At 33.8% G+C, this 16,996-nt stretch overlaps 1 protein-coding gene across 1 annotated transcript; it reads left to right on the forward strand.

Annotated features, from left to right (window-relative positions):
- The first annotated feature begins 6,108 nt into the window (after positions 1-6,108).
- On the forward strand, positions 6,109-8,057 carry LOC141702013 (putative Histone-lysine N-methyltransferase ATXR5). The gene is made up of 6 exons (XM_074505724.1): positions 6,109-6,550; positions 6,838-6,912; positions 7,033-7,247; positions 7,385-7,485; positions 7,574-7,795; positions 7,898-8,057. Exons 1-6 carry the CDS (start codon positions 6,109-6,111, stop codon positions 8,055-8,057), a joined length of 1,215 nt encoding a protein of 404 aa, XP_074361825.1.
- The last annotated feature ends 8,939 nt before the right edge of the window (positions 8,058-16,996 follow it).

Below are 16,996 nucleotides of genomic sequence, written 5' to 3' on the forward strand. Positions count from 1 at the left end.
CAACAGGCCAAACTGAGTATACAGTAGAAGTAGCATTACTGTATGGGGGGAATCCATCAGTTGCAAGACCAAGCCTTACATTACGAATATCCGCTGCAAAATCTCGATAGTTCTTGTCAAACTCTTTCCATTCTTCTCCATCTGTAGGGTGACTAAGAACCCCTTCAGTCACAATTTTGTTCTTGTGATACTTTATCTGTTGGGCTGTGTGGGAAGATATGTACAAACGCTGTAGACGAGGAGTGATCTTAAAATATCTTAAGATCTTCCTCAGAATGGTATCACTCCCGCCTTTAGTTGCATCTTTGTATCGGCTTAACTCACAATACTTACAGTTTTCCAAATCTTTATCATTATCGTAGAATAACATGCAATCATTCTCACATGTATGTATTTTTTCGTATCCCAAGCTCAGCTTCTTGACCATCTTCTTGACACCATAATAAAGGAAATCATTCCCTCAGCAGGCAACTTTCAGTGCAACCAAAGCTCTTGAAGTAATCCGCGGTGATTTATGTGGTCCAATGTCCCCACCAACTGAGGCAGGTAATATGTATTTTTTCTTGTTGGTTGATGATCATACTCGTATGATGTGGACTTATATGTTAAAACATAAGGATGAAACTTATGAGCTGTTTAAGAAGTTTAAAGCCACGGTTGAAAACGATGAAGAAAAGAAAATCAAGGTTTTTCGTTCAGACAGGGGAGGTGAATTTTTGTCCAAAAGGTTTATTGTTTACTGTGAAGATGTTGGGATTACGAGACATTTTACGACACCTTATTCTCCCCAGCAGAACGGGGTTGTGGAAAGGCGTAACAGGACAATGGTTGCAATGGCACAAAGCTTGCTGAAAGGAATGGGTTTGCCTTCTATATTTTGGGGAGAGGCTGTACGCCACTCTATTTATTTGCTGAACTGTCTCCCTACCAGAGCTCTCTCTGGAAAAACACCATACGAAGCGTGAAATGAAAGGAAATCAGATTTGGGTCATCTAAGGGTTTTTGGGTTTGTTGCATATATGAAGATGCCTAGTCCTCAAACAAAGAAACTTGATGACAGAAGTCGAGTAGTGGTTCACCTTGGGAGAGAACCGGGCACAAAAGCATATCGATTATATGATCCAGAGAAAAGGAAAGTGCACGTGAGCAGGGATGTGATCTTCGAGGAACACAAGAGGTGGATCTGGAATGATGAACAACAAAAAATGGGGCCTATTTCCACTGCCACTTTCAGTGTAACTGACATACGCACAATGGAGGTTGATCACGGGGATAGCGAATTGTATGGCGATGGGAATGCTGATGACACTCAGTCAAGTACAAGTGCTGCAACATCTGAAATATCTGCGAGTCCTGCAACAGATATATTATCGAGTGCTACAACACCAGATACGGTTTCTGATAATGAGAGCAGCAGCATAAATTCTGAAGGTAGCAGCGAACCCAAGATGCTCAGATGGTTGAGCGATATCTACAACAACATAGAGGAGATAGAATCAGGGGATAAATTTTCGATTAATTTATAAAATTCATACAAGATTGTGTAATTATATCGATTAAATTTTGATCACTGGGAGGATAGTAGTTTTAAAATTATCAAAGATTAATTTTTTAATTTCCAATCAAAAATCAACCAGAAATCGATTCATTTTATTTTTTATTATATATAATTACAAATTTTAATTACCAAAATTAAATCAAAGTTGCACAATTTTTTAATTTAAAAAATCATTGAACTTTAATTATAGAGTTTAGAGTAATTTTACAGTAGGAATCATAATAAATCACACTTATCAAAAATTATTAAAAAGTAAAATTAAATTTTAAATTTTTTTTTTCCAAATTTTAATTGTTAAACTTTTTAGAATCCCATACACTCTATCCAAGGTGAATTCCTTGTAATCTTGAGAGTTTCTTAATAAGATTGTCATACATTTCCATTTCTTTGGTAGAGATCTGAAGAATGTGAGCTTTGAGTCCTTTGTTTAATAGACTCTTCCATGCAACTTTAGAGCATTCCGCAGTTTTTGAAATTTACTGAAAATGTCAGTGAGTGGCTCACTTTCTTCACTATGAAAATGCTCATATTGCTGAATCAAGAGTTGCATTTTATTTTCCCTTACTTGCTCAGTTCCATCACATATAACCTGAATAGTATCCCAGACCTCTTTAGCAGTTTTACAGTTTATGATGTTGTCAAACATGTTACCATCAACACCATTAAACAAAATGTTCATGACCTTCTTATCCTTATGAACTTGTTTAATATCTGGATGAGACCATTCTGCTCTAGGCTTTCGGATGGATGACTTCTTTACTATAGCAGCTCTCATAGGGACATGTGGGCCTTTCTCAATGCAGTCCATATATTCTTAATCTTGAGAGAGTAGATGCAGGTGCATCTTCACCTTCTAATGGTGATAGGTGTCTTTGTCCAGAAATGGAATTAACAAGTGCTGCATTTTTTTGACAAACACAAAGAGGAAGGTTTGTAGAAAATCTCACAGGTCATTTTCAAGGTGCTCCTCTGGATTTAGCAAATTTAGCTTATTTCCTTGATTGTCTGAACTTATTTCCCAATTTCACATTGTTTTCTTCAATCTGGTGTTGGAGTTGCCTATAGAATTCAAATTCATCCTCATTTGACTGATCCAACTTTTTTTGTATCTCCTTGAGAGTTTTATTGCTAAAAAGTTTTAGCTGGTCTTCCAATTTAAAGAATCTTCTGATGTATTTTTCATCCTTGAACTCCATTATCCAATATGGCCTCAAATGCACCCTATCTCCAGTAAAAGGAATGGTTAATACTCTTGGTAGTGCATTTGGATTTCTTCTGTCGTTCATTATCTCCTCAATTTTGTTCAGTACCATTTTCTTGGCAACAATGTTGAATCCAAAATTCATCTTTAATGAGGAGAAAATCTTCACCAAAACAGAATAACCTTCATTGAGAATTCTGTGAAGTGGCCAAGTCATCTCTCTTCCACCCTTGTACCTAAAGACTAATCTTTCTGGAAGATGTTTGTAAGCATCAATAACTCTAACTTTTTCTAGCTCATCCAGATAAAGATTTATGTCTGAGAATTCTTTAATGTCACAAATGAACAGTTGATCTCCCTTGTTGACAATGGGTTTAGGTTTGGTCACTCACTTGAATTGAAGTTTGACAGACTTGACCATCTTGACTGCTCTTTTCTTTGTCTTTCTTGGTTTGGCATAGATTGGAATGTTTAAATCAGGAAGAGGCAGGCTGTCCCAATTATAAGGAAATCTTTGGAGAAAGGAAACACACAAAGTCTATTAACAAAGTTGCATTATGGTGATGTACAGATGCTAGATGAAGCGATTATTTTATTACAGTCCATAATTGAAGATAAAAAGAATATTCCAGTACGCTTTGTGGTATATATTCAATATGCATATTCATTCTTATATTAGTTAATTGGTTGTTTTTTGTTTTTAATATCATGGTCTTATCTATATAATCTGGCTTGTTACTTTTCATGTCATTTATACTAGTTGATTTTTACCTACTACTATTGAAGGAAATAATGGAAACTAAACATAGTCTCTAGTCGTTAGTCCACCTTTTGAAGAAATCTATCTATTTATAAAATTAGATGTTAAAGAAATCTATCAAATAGTTGAATTGGGGTTACCAGAAAGTGCCCGGAATTCTGCTAGATTTTTTTTAAACCTGGAAAAACAAACTTACGACGGTTGTTCATCACATATTCCGTCGTAAATAGGCCCTAATTCCTAAAATATGACATTTTTTCTGTCAAAAATTTCTAACTTACGACGCATTTTTCTGCCATAAAATTATGTTTTATCTTATTAAAAGTGGGTCCCGTAAAGTAATATCCGACGTTTTTTCCGTCATAAGTATATAACTTACGACGTTATTTTTCATCGTATTTTGCTATCTTACGACGATATATACCGTCATAAGTAGATTTATTATTTTATTAATTATGTGGGCCCCTACTTCCTAACTTGCGACGTAATTTTATCTTCTGACAAAAAAATGAACTTACTACTCAACCAAAAATGACGATTTTTTTCCTTCGTAAATGGCTCAATTACGACAATTTCAGTTCAAAAAAACCGTCGTAAATGGCCAGATTTGTTGTAGTGTATCAGGTACAAGCTTTTAGATATTCTTTAAAACTTGGATATTGTGTCATTCTATTGTGTAAAATATGTACATCTTAAATGCCTTTGATGTGGTGTTACATAATACCAAGTTTTGTGGTTTTCATTTATAGACACTGGCCACGGTTTAAGTTGGGATACATCAAATATAAAGATGATGGTTGATTTTTTGAATTATTATCAGAACTGGGATCCTTCCTACACAAGGCATAGGACATTGCATAGCTGCTACACATGTTTCGTCCCAAATGACGTACCGGCTTAAAAATTTGGATTCTTAGTTTTCTTACAACTTGTATCATATGTCCTACGCTACTGTGTACTGATGATTATAGATGTATTGGTTGAATGATAATTAGTTGAATGTATTTTCTAAATTGTGCAATGGTCATATATTTTATGACTCCAAGGTTTTTAATTTTGTTAATGCATCAATTTTCTTGTAAGAAAATGGATGTCTAATAATTCAATATACATCATTTTTACTGTGAAAGAGCTTATGTAAAAGAATAAAATATACATCACTTTTGTTGTGTTAAAAATGATGTCTAAAATTACAATATACATTAGTTTCTCTGTGTTGAAATCGAAGTCTAAAAATTGATAGACATCACTGTTTTGAAGGAAATATATGTCTAATGGGCTGAAAGACATCGGTGTATGACCGATGTCTACAATAGACATCACCGACATCAATATTTGTTGTAAAACAACATAGACATCATCGAAAATCGATGTCTATGGACATTTTTCTTGTAGTAAATTGATTCATAGCAATTTTTATGGATCTTTTACATTATATCATAAAGGGGAGATGATGGGATGAGATTATCATTAAAGATACATCTTATAAAGCACATTCCTATGATGGGGTAAGTGGTGTAGGAAATGTAATAGGTACACGTGGAATAGTGGACAATGTGCCAAGGAGAAAATCATGTTTAATTGCTACTTGAAATATTATGATCAAACAAGATTTCTTTCATGCTACTTTTAGAGGCCAATTTTTTTGCTTTTCTTTAACTCACCTACTAGCTCGATTTTACTTTTTTTAGGGGAATTTGATTTTAGTTTAATGTTTTCTCAATGAATCAATGAAGTATTTCTAAAAAAATTGCATGCAAGTTGTCAATGAAATGAAGGAATTAAGAATTCTAAGACTTTTGAATAAAGAACTTACATATATTAAAACAATCCAAAAAAATTCAAAAAATAAAGTGACCACTTTTTATTTGGGGGATTGAAGTTGGTAAACAAGCTCACTTTCATAATTTTATTCTTTTGATAACTTAATTAAATATTTACCTTTGATTTTTCAATAATGAAATTGTTGACTTTGTTTTATTATTGGTAATCTTGTAATTTAAATGTGAATTGGAGTTTAAATTTTACATCATTTCTCTCTTGGAAAAAAAGACTTTTTGAGAAAAAAAAACTCGTACCTTCACCTATTAAATTAAATATTATTTACTTGAAAATAGTTAATTTTTTGAAACATGTAAATTTATGATAATATATAGAGGGTGTGCATATTGTGTATTGAGAGTGCTAAATTTGATCTTTAAGGAAGAAATAAAAATGATAAAATAAATGATAAATTTGCTTCACACATATCATTTTTTGGAATAACAATTCAATTAAAATAATAATTGACAAAATATATTTAATATTATCAAGTATTATAAAATATTGTAGAATTATTATTAAAACTACAATGATATATGTTGAAAAAAAAAGATAATGTATATATTACTAAAATATATATTGATAACAGCTATATTGGTAACGGCCGCTTAGAAAACTCCGCTCCAAGAAAACTCAGCCCCTAGATAACTCACCCCTTTATTGTATCTATAAATCCCTTTTCACAAGCCCTCTCCCGATCAACATCTTCAATTACAAAAATCCCCAATTACAAAACACAAGCTCAGACATTTCACAACAGATCTGAAGATGTCTTCATTCAACACACCTATAGCTTCCCAACCCAACCACCCCCCACATTCTCAACCCAACCAACTCCCACAGTTTCCACCTAAGAAGGTCCCGTGTGTGCACAAGTTTAGGTCACTGGCCGATTTATATCAGGCCACAAAACAAGTTAATATACCAGTCGATTATCGGCCCCATCTTCCCAACATCTCCGGCCCCCCAGTCCACCCAAAAGAGAAATATATAGAAGATCTCCTGAAGGCAACCAAAGTTGTTGTGGCTCCACATATTTATTATAATGAGCTCACATGTAAGATATGTGGATTTGGGGACAAAGAGGACCAAATATTGATATGTGATGATTGTGATAATGGGTTTCATATGAAGTGTCTGAGACCGGCTGTTCTTGAAATTCCCCCTGAAAACTGGTATTGTGATGGTTGCCGCAGTAAGCACCCAGAAGGTATCTGTCACTCTACTTCATTACATTGTATGTTTGTGCGCGTCCTAATAAAATTAATATCTAAGTTTTAGTGGCACCGATCTGAAATACAAGTTAGTAATAATTGTTGTGACCTAAGTGTTGATTTGAGATTACAATGTTACAATTGTTAATAATCCACTGGTTGTAGAACTTGTGTAACTTTAAAAATCAAAGTAAGGTAAATAGGAAAAATGTGGTCCTGAAATTTTTTTTATTTAATTTTACAATTTGGATTTTTTTTTAAATTTGATTTGATTATATTGCAGAATCAACCACAGATGGATCTAGTAAATCAAGGAAGAGGTATTTTGGGATTATAGCTAAATACATTTCACCCGAAGGTAAGATTTTATTATTTTTAAATCAAGGTATGAATTATTGTCATGACCTCATATTTTTGAATCCATGCCACCAATATTTTAATATTTTGATAGCTATCTTATATATTGTTGATATTCTAGGTCGTCAAAAAAGGCGTAAACGTTTGCCAAAAAAATCTACAAAATTTCTTCGGTACATTCCAGCAAATGATGTTGAGAGTAGGAACAGACAAATGGATTCTCTACGTTTTGCTCTGCAGAGTAAGAACGTAGCATTTAGTGATAAACTGACATACTCACATGACATGGCTCCTAAATCTGCTAATCAATCCAAGTATGAGGCAGATGACATCCAGGTATATACATTTTAAATTTATACTTGGTAATTATATGAGCACAACTTGTTTCCTTTGTTAAGTAATGTTCTTTTCTTTTCGAATTTATCTTAATTGAATGCACATTGTATTTAATGTTATATTTCTTATATGGTTAGGAACTATCTACAGAAGATTACATAACAATAAAGAAATGTAAAGCAATGATGAAAGAAGGAAAATGTCCTCCTCTTAAAGTTGTTTTTGATGAAGTGGAAGGGTATAAAACATATTTCATAGATTAATTGGGTTTTGTTATTAATTATACAGATAAAATGTATATTAATTATGCATTTTTGCATTTCCAGGTACAAAGTTGAAGCAGATGGTCCAATCAAAGCCATGACTTTTCTTGCTGAGTATACATCAGATGTAGATTTTGTCAGGAATCGGAGAGATGATGAGAATTTTGATAGCTTTATGACCCTCCTTACTTACAGAGACTCAGAAGAAGAAGATGGTCTCTTTATTTGCCCTCACAAGCAGGGAAATATAGCTCGCTTCATCAGTGGCATTAACAACCATTCTCAGTAAGTATTTATGTGGTTCATATCCTTTAATTCTATATTTTTCATTGTCTAGAAAATATGGATACCCATACCAAAATATTGACTAGTGCTGTAAAAATACAGGGAGGGAAGAAAGAAGAAAAACCTCAAATCTGTGAGGTACAATGTTCGTGGTAAATGTCATGTTTATCTTATCGCTCTTCGTAATATAAAAAAGGGAGAACGACTTTGTTACGATTATAATGGACAAGATAATGGATATGATACACAACATTTTATTTAGGAGGCATCGTAGGAATTAACATTTTTTTACCAATGTACTCATTCTTCATATTTGTTATTTTGTTATATATTTTAGTAAGGCTAAATGACTTATAATACATGTAGTTGTTGATATGTAGTTTCACATTAATGACTTATAATAGTTACAAATTTTAGTATCTGCAATGAATAGAATAAATTTGTAACAACTAAATCAAGAGATTACATAATATATTTTGAAACCACTCTATTGTATAAGTCACATATAAAACATTAAGAAAGTGCCACAACCTCTCCAGCATTACACACATGTAACCTACATTCGGGAGCTAATCCACAGTTTCCTTTTTCACCACCATGAAGAAACTGCAAGTAATTATTTTTTATAAAAATTGTAATTTTATTCTCTAACCCCTAAATCTCACATTCTAATCAACTTCCATAAATTTGTTTTCTCCAAACATAGAATTATGTTCCTTCCTCTTGCAAGTTTATATATTTATATATATATTCTTGTTCATTTGACACATAAAATCACAAATTTTTGCAGATCAGTTTTATGCATAGGGGCAAGTTTACTCACAAAAGTACTTAACATGTTTTCTATTGTATTAAATAAGTGATAAATTTGACACTGAGTCAAACTTTGTGAGCTCCTTCATAAGTTTGATACCATATTAAGTAAAGAATTCATTTTAAAACTATAAAGTGTTAAAATTAGAAGGCCTAATAAAAATGAATTTATATTACAGTCTAACAATGGTAAGTGTTCATGTAGTTTTCATAGTCCATTGGTGTAGCACCTGCCTATACTTCCAAGAAAATTACAAATCAAATTTTATTATAATAAAGAGCAACTTCAACAAATTTCTAAAACTTTATATGAAATATATATATATATATATACTTAGTCCTCTAAGATACAAAACTTGTCTGATTCCAAGCAATATCTAGTTTCCTACGTCCTAACTTATTTTTTAATAATCAAATTTACTTGTGAATTGGGAGAGAGAGAAATGAAGCTATCAAAAAGTAAAAAGTAAGTGATATGTACTAGTTAGGGAAGATATCACACTACACGAAACACACAATACAAGAAATATGGCTTTTTTGACCAGCTTATTTCGACCAACTCAAAATAATGACAAGAAATGACCGTGCAGAAATATCGGTCGGAATTTAAAACACAATAATGACCTACAGATAATGGCGATCACTTATTATGACCACGGTCAAAGGTTGTCAAATATTTTTTACTCTTGCTCGTGTGGTGTCTAGATCAAACAAAATTCTGATCAAGTAAATTGAATGTTGTTCGGTCGATAAATGTAAAAGTCAAACTTTGTTGAATAACCGTTAAACTGATCTACACATCAGCTAACTTCGACCAGTATACCAATCGGGTGTTGGTCGGTTTTTTTAGGGTGAAAAAGATGATCTCTAATTTTCTCTGCAGTTATCAGAAAATGAAGTGTTTATGTTTTTTGACCGATTATGGTTATATATACATGCATATGATCTATTTACTTATAGTTTATATCATCTTTTGATTTTGTTTCAAAATTTATAAGTTAATCTTGAGGTATATTGCATACACACACATATATATATTGATGATGGTTATAAGTGTGTGTGTTCATGCGCGCATGTCTTTATGTATAAATATGGAGTATATATATGATCTAACATATTTTGTTTGTATTTTTTATAAATGTAGGCATGGATGCGAAAGATCGTTTCTACATGGAAGTCGTCCGGTAACTCACCGAAGCGAAGGAAAACTTATCAAAGCTTGAACAAAAGATGTAGGAGAAGAAGATCGAAAATCAACTAATTTATGAGATGGACAAGTGTGGGATCACGATGGAGGAATTTGAAGAGCAATTGAAGGTGATCGAGTATTTAAAGATGACTTACATCCATATTAGAGAATGTTGAATGTTGTTTTTTTTTCTTTTAATTATGTTAATTTATTCAGTGTAGGTATGAACTGCGATTTAATTTTTTTTGGATTGTAAATGATGAACAATGGATTTAATTATTGGTTTTTTATTTGAAATTTAAAAATTTTCCTGATAGCTTTAAAACTATCGGGCAAATTTTTAAGACATGATATAACCAATACCCACCAACTATTACGACTGATCTACTTAATCATGACCGATTGTGGCTTTTCTTGGGATTTATGCGAACAATGACTATATTCATCGTATATCGACCGAACTCATACAATACGGTCGATATCAGCCAGTCATTTCTATTTTTTAATCTAACTTATCATCTGACTCTATACCAACCACATTGGTCGGTAATTACACAGACAAATTTACCGACTGAGGCAACAGTCGGTAATATTTATCTATTGCAACCAACTTTAGGACCAAACATGATTGGAATTAGACATATTAAATTTTTCAACCAACCTATTTGATTGATTGGTGTGAGATATAATATTTTAATCACATAAAAGTTCGGAAAGTGACCAATGGGGTTGCTTTGGAGGTTTTCCAATTATTTTTGCTTTTAGTACTTCTTGATATCATTTTTTGTATAAGTTTAAGCTATTTACACACACAGACATATATATATATATATATATATATATATATTCCTCTATAGCTTGAGATATCTACACTCTTTCCCTTTTAATCTTCATCCAACTTTGTAACTGTAGATATGGGCGTAGATGCAGGTGAACAATCAACCATACCAAACTTTTTCAACAAATCTTTGATATACTTAGTGTAGCTGATAAAGATTCCATCACTTCTTTGACTGACTTGAATTCCAAGAAAGTAACTCAATATCCCCACCATACTCATTTCATATTCACTCTGCATAGGCTTAGAGAATCTTTGGCAAAACTTTTCATTTGTAGAACCAAAGATAATATCATCCACATAGATCTGAACTAGGATCATATCATCACCATACTTCTTGTAGAAGAGAGTCTTGTCAATAGTACCTCTAGTGAATCCATGCTTAATCAGAAATTCTGATAGTGTGGCATACCAAGCTCTAGGTACTTGTTTTAGTCCATAGAGAGCCTTGAGTAACTTGTATACAAAATTTGGAAATTCTAGATCTTCAAAGTCAGGTGGTTATTGCACATAAACCTCTTCTTCCAACTCACCATTAAGGAATGCACTCTTCACATCCATTTGATATACCTTGAAATTTGAATGTGTAGCAAATGCAAGAAAAATCCTTATTGCTCCAAGTCTTGCAACTGGAGCAAAAGTTTCATCATAATCAGTTCCTTCTTCTTGTGAGTAGCCTTTTGTAACCAACCTTGCTTTATTTCTGGTGACTGTTCCATTTTCATCCATTTTTTTCCTGAACACTCACTTTGTTCCAATTATACTTCTGTTCTTTGGTGCAGGAACCAGTTTCCAAACTTGGTTTCTCTCAAACTGATTTAGCTCTTCTTGCATAGCAGATATCCAATCAAGATCAAGAAGAGCTTCCTCAGTTTTCTTTGGCTCAACTTGTGAAAGAAAACATGCATGAAGGCATTCATTTGCAGTTGTAATTCTAGTCCTCACTCCAGCAGTTGGATCACAAATAATTGCTTTTTTAGTGTGACTTCTATCCCTCATTCTGGTATGAGTTTGTTGACTTGAGTTTTATGTGTTTTCTTCACCATTGACATGACTTGCAGAACCTTTCTCTCTTTCTCCCCCTGAGTTTGTGCTATCAAATTCAGGTCCATGAGCTTCCATTCTCATGATTCACTTGTTAGTTGACTTTCCATCTATTCTATGATGTGTGTTGACTTCAGCTTTAGAATCACTATCAATGTTGAGATTTTCAAACTTTAGGGCTTCTGCTTCATTTTCATCAAGGCATTCCAAGCCTGGGCACTTGTCATCATCAAAAGTAACATCTGTGCTTTCCATAATTTTTTTTTGTTCAAGCACATAAACCTTGTAGGCAGTTCTTTCCAATGAATATCCCAAAAAAAATTGCCTCAAAAACTTTAGAGTCAAATTTTTCCCACATATTCAGAGTTGTCCTTCAAAACATAGAACTTGCTTCTAAACACATGAAGATGCTTCACAGTAGGATTCCTTTTAGACAAGATTGAGTAGGGTGGTTTTCCAAGATTCATGTTAATGAGATATATGTTTTGAGTATAACAGGCAGTGTTCACAGCTTCTTCCCAAAAACTAGTTGGTAACTTTACATCTTGCAACATTGTTCTAGCAGCCTCTACTAGTGTTATATTCTTTCTCTCAACTACCCCATTTTGTTGAGGTGTTCTAGCAGCTAAGAATTCTTGAATAATGCCTTTGTATTTGCAAAATTCAGTTAAGGTTGCATTCCTGAACTCTGTTCCATTATCACTCCTCAATCTTTTCACACAATTCCGATCTTCAATCTGCTTCTCAATCTTCTTGATGTGCTCAATTATGATGTGTGGATTTTTATCTTTAGAGTGCATAAATTCTACCCATGTATATCTTGAGTAGTCATCCACCATCACAAGTGCATATCTTTTTCTTGAAATTGACTGGAAATTAATTGGTCCCAATAAATTTATGTGAATAAGTTGCAAAGGTGCACTTATCGAATTCACAGTTTTACTCTTGTGACTTGATCTTTTTATTTTACATTTTTGAGAAGCATCACAGACTTCAACTTGAGCAAATTTCAGATTAGGCATATCTCTTACTAACTCATTTTTAACTAGAGTATTGATTGCCTTGAAATTCAAGTGAGATAGCTTCTTATGCCATGACTTGTTTTGCTCTACAGATGCCTTGGTATAGAAGCAATAAATTTCATCCTCATTTGCTGAGTCCAACTCTGCAACAAACAAGCTTCCCTTCCTTGTTCCTTTCAGAGCAACTTCACCAGTTTTCTTGCTGATAAAAGTGCATTCTTCATTGTTAAATAAAACCTTAAAACCCTTATCTGCAAATTGGCTGACACTGAGAAGATTTACTTCAAGACCAGCTACCAGTGCTACATCTTCAATAACAACATTTCCAGAAATCAATTTGCCATATATATCCCATTGTGAAACCTTTGCTGTTGTCTCCAAAAGTCACTAATGGGCCAGCCTTCTCCTCAAACTGTGATAGCAGGGCCATATCACCTGTCATATGTCTTGAGTATCCACTATCTGTGATCCATATGACTTTTTTCTTTTTGCCCTGCGCACAATGAGTTTAAGTGGGTTTAGCAACCCAAGCAGTGTTGGGTACTTTCTTCTTGTTAACAGATTTGATAGAGGTAGAGTTTGATGATTCAGAAAGAATAGAGTTCATTGAATGATGTGCATTATCCTTTTTAGCTGAAGAATTAATATTGACTTCCTTAAGATCAACTGTTAGCTTGTGGTAACTTATCATTACTTTCATGTTGCAAGGTATGCAATCAAACTTATCACAGAATGAGTAGGGATTTTTAGTTTTTGCTTCATTGTACTTGCATGCTCCCATTCCTAGCTTACTAACAACCTTTTTACAAAGGTGAGTTAGATAATTAACAGAGCCATATTTTTGACATTATTTTCTTGGAGCATCTGCAACACAAGCAAAGTTGTTGCTCTTGTTTATCCCAATTTTTATTACCAACAAACATAAGGGGAGTTGAATGTAATTCTGGCTACTTTTTCAATTTTAAAAACTATTCTACTATGAATATATATCAGTGTTTGATTTAGCTAAAGTACGGAATGAGAGTATTGAAGAAATCAAACACAAATTTATCAAATACAAGTATTTAAAAACTTTCTGGTGGATTGAATTTATCCAACAGAGATATATTAATATGAGAACTCTGTGATGCAATATCTTTGCACACAGCTGCTTACAAGTTGAACTTACAAGAACAGAGAAATTCTTTATAGATATAACTTTATCTATTTCTCTGGTAATTGCCTACTAACTTGGATACTATTCTACTTGCTACACTTGGTTTATATATCACCAAGTTACATGATTAAAAGACAAACAAATAAGATAAAACATTTCTAGTCTAATTTCATGGTTCTCTATTTCTCAATCCAGCATCTTTGAATATCTTCAGTTTGGCATGGAAATGGAAATGCTTCTTTGTTCCCTAAAACCTGTAAATAGGTTGCCACATTCTATTTGCTTACAATCAACGCATATGACTGTCAAGTCACTATCAACTGCTCTTTTAAATTTGTTCATCTATTGAAACTCAGTTAAATCATCCGTTAAAACTCAGTGGGATCATCCATTGGGATTTTGTTGGATCATCCGTTGAGAGTCTAGTTGATCATCCGTTGAGAATTTAGTTGATCATCTGTTGAAGCCTTGTGGAACATCCTTTGAGACTATCTTTATAGCAGTTAACTCCATTTCATTTATACAAGATTATATGACATCTAATATTTACAATTCGCAAACCTATCTTTTATATCAATCTAGTATTCAACATGACTTAAAATATTCTACAACATCTAGTTCTTTAAGGCATTACAATATGCAGAAATGTGCTACTAAACTTATTAATACATAAGCTACCCTTTCAACGGATATTGAAGTGATCATCCATTGAAAGCTATAAAGTTACTAGATAAAATCTACTAAGTGTTTTGTTTAACTTATCATCAAGTACACAATATATTCCTAACAATCTCCACAAATTTATGTCTACTGGAATTATAGCCATAAATTAAGAGAAACTTGATGATAACAAAACACCCTATGAATACAGACTGAATTATAGTAGATAAAATTTATAAGTGCTGCAAATTAATGACAAACATATAGAGGAAGGTTTATAGAGAGTCTCACAAGCCATTTTCAAGGTGCTACTCTAGACTGAGCAGATTTAGATTATTTCCTTGACTGTCCGAACTTCTTACCCAACTTCTCATTATTTTCTTCAATCTGGTGTTGAAATTGCTTGTAGAATTCAGATTTATCCTCATTTGTCTGATCCAGCTTTTCTTACATCTCCATAAGAGTTTCATTGCTTGAAATCTTAAGCTGATCTTCCAATCTGAAGAATCTTCTGATGCATTTTTCATCTTTGAACTCTATTATCTAGTAAGGCCTCAAATGCACTCTTTATCTAGTGAATAGAATAGTTAATACTCTTGGGAGTGCATTTGGGTTTCTTTTGATGTTCATTATCTCCTCAATTTTATTTAGTACCATTTTCTTAGCAACAATGTTGAATCCAAAATTCTTCTTTATTGAGGAGAAAATTTTAACCAAAACAGATTAGCCTTCATTGAAAATTCTGTGAAGTGGCCAAGTCATCTCTTTTCCACCCTTGTACCTGAAGACCAATCTTTCTAGAAGATGTTTATAAGCATCAATAGCTCTACCTTCTTCTAGCTCATCCAGATAAAGATTTATGTCTGAGAATTCTTTGATGTAACAAATGAAGAGTTGATCTCCCTTATTGATAGTTGGTTTGGGTTTGGCCAATGATTTGGATTGAAGTCTGACAGGCTTGACCTTCTTGATTTCTCTTTACTTTGTCTTCTTTGGCTTGGATATGATTGGAATGTTTAGATCAGGAAGAGGTAGGCTTTCTCAATCTATAAGTTTATCCTTGAGAATTATGGTTTCACCATGGAAATTCATGCCAGGATAAACCTTGAATTCATCTTATTCCATTATGGGCATGGCTATTTGACTTGAGGTAGTAGATTGGGTTGGCATATATTCATCCTCGTCTTCATTGAAATCCGACCTCCTCTTTGGTTTGAGCTTGTATCTTTGTTTCTTAGTCTGCTTTGATTCTACTTGCTTTTTTTAGTCTGAGTCTTAGCTGATATAGTGGGCATTACAGAATCTGTGGTTGCAGGCTTCTTAGCTTGGTTCTTGGCCTCTAAAGCAGCTTGCTTTTGTTATTGTTTGAGCCCCACCTTTTCTTTTTTCTTAGCCTCTGGAAACTGTGGATGTCCAACCACCACACAGATTCTGCGAGTCCTGCAACAGATATATTATCAAGTGCTACAACACCAGATACGGTTTCTGATAATGAGAGCAGCATCACAAATTCTGAAGGTAGCAACGAACCCAAGAAGCTCAGACGGTTGAGAGATATCTACAACAACACAGAGGAGATAGAACCAGGGGATAAATTGTTCTTTGTTGGTGTTGAAGAGCCTGTCCACTATAAAGAAGCTGGAAAAAGCCAGGAGTGGGAGAAAGCGATGAAAATTGAAATGGAAGCAATATAAAGGAATAATACATGCCACCAAGTCATAAACCCATTAATCTGAAGTGGGCTTTTGAACTCAAACGGGATTCAAATGGAGATATTATCAAATATAAGGCAAGAATAGTGGCGAAAGGATACGTCCAAATTCCTGGTGTGGACTTTTAGGAGATTTTTGCTCCTGTAACGCGTCTCGAAATCGTTCGTTTACTGCTTGCTTTGGCTACCAAAAACTTCTGGGAGGTGCACCACCTTGACGTGAAATATGCGTTTTTAAATGAAGAAATTTTGGAGGAAGTTTATGTCTCTCAACCGGAGGGTTTCATAAAGCCAGGAAAAGAGCAGCTAGTGTACAGATTAATTAAGGCATTGTACGGGATGCGTTAAGCCCCACGAGCATGGTACAAGAAGCTGAGTAAGACACTTGAAGGGCTTGGTTTTATCAGATGCCCGTACGAGCATGCGGTGTACACAAAAAGGGAGGGTGATGAAGTTCTGATAGTAGGAGTATATATCGACGATCTCCTTGTCACAGGTACAAATATCACTGAAATCGAAAAATTCAAGAAGGAGATGAATGTAAAATTTGAGATGAGTGATTTAGGGAAGCTTTCATACTACTTGGTAATGGAGGTGAAACAAGGAAAGGGGTATATCGAACTCAAACAAGTTGCCTACGCCAAGAAAGTGCTACAAAAGGTCGGGATGTTAGAATGTAATCCGGCAAAATACCCGATGGAGCCAAAAGAGCAACTCACAGCTGATATATAGGGCGAATTGGTTGATGCTACGCGTTATAAAAGCATT

This window comes from Apium graveolens, unplaced genomic scaffold (assembly GCF_009905375.1).
Source record: "Apium graveolens cultivar Ventura unplaced genomic scaffold, ASM990537v1 ctg4522, whole genome shotgun sequence".
NCBI classification, from domain to species: domain Eukaryota; kingdom Viridiplantae; phylum Streptophyta; class Magnoliopsida; order Apiales; family Apiaceae; genus Apium; species Apium graveolens.

What these genes read in the sequence shown, in the direction of transcription:
- LOC141702013 (XM_074505724.1), top strand. Translation starts at nt 6,109, where the DNA reads ATGTCTTCATTCAACACACCTATAGCTTCCCAACCCAACCACCCCCCA. An exon ending in ATGAGGCAGATGACATCCAG is followed by an intron (nt 7,248 to 7,384) that starts GTATATACATTT and finishes TTATATGGTTAG; the next exon opens with GAACTATCTACAGAAGATTA. An exon ending in GTTTTTGATGAAGTGGAAGG is followed by an intron (nt 7,486 to 7,573) that starts GTATAAAACATA and finishes TTGCATTTCCAG; the next exon opens with GTACAAAGTTGAAGCAGATG.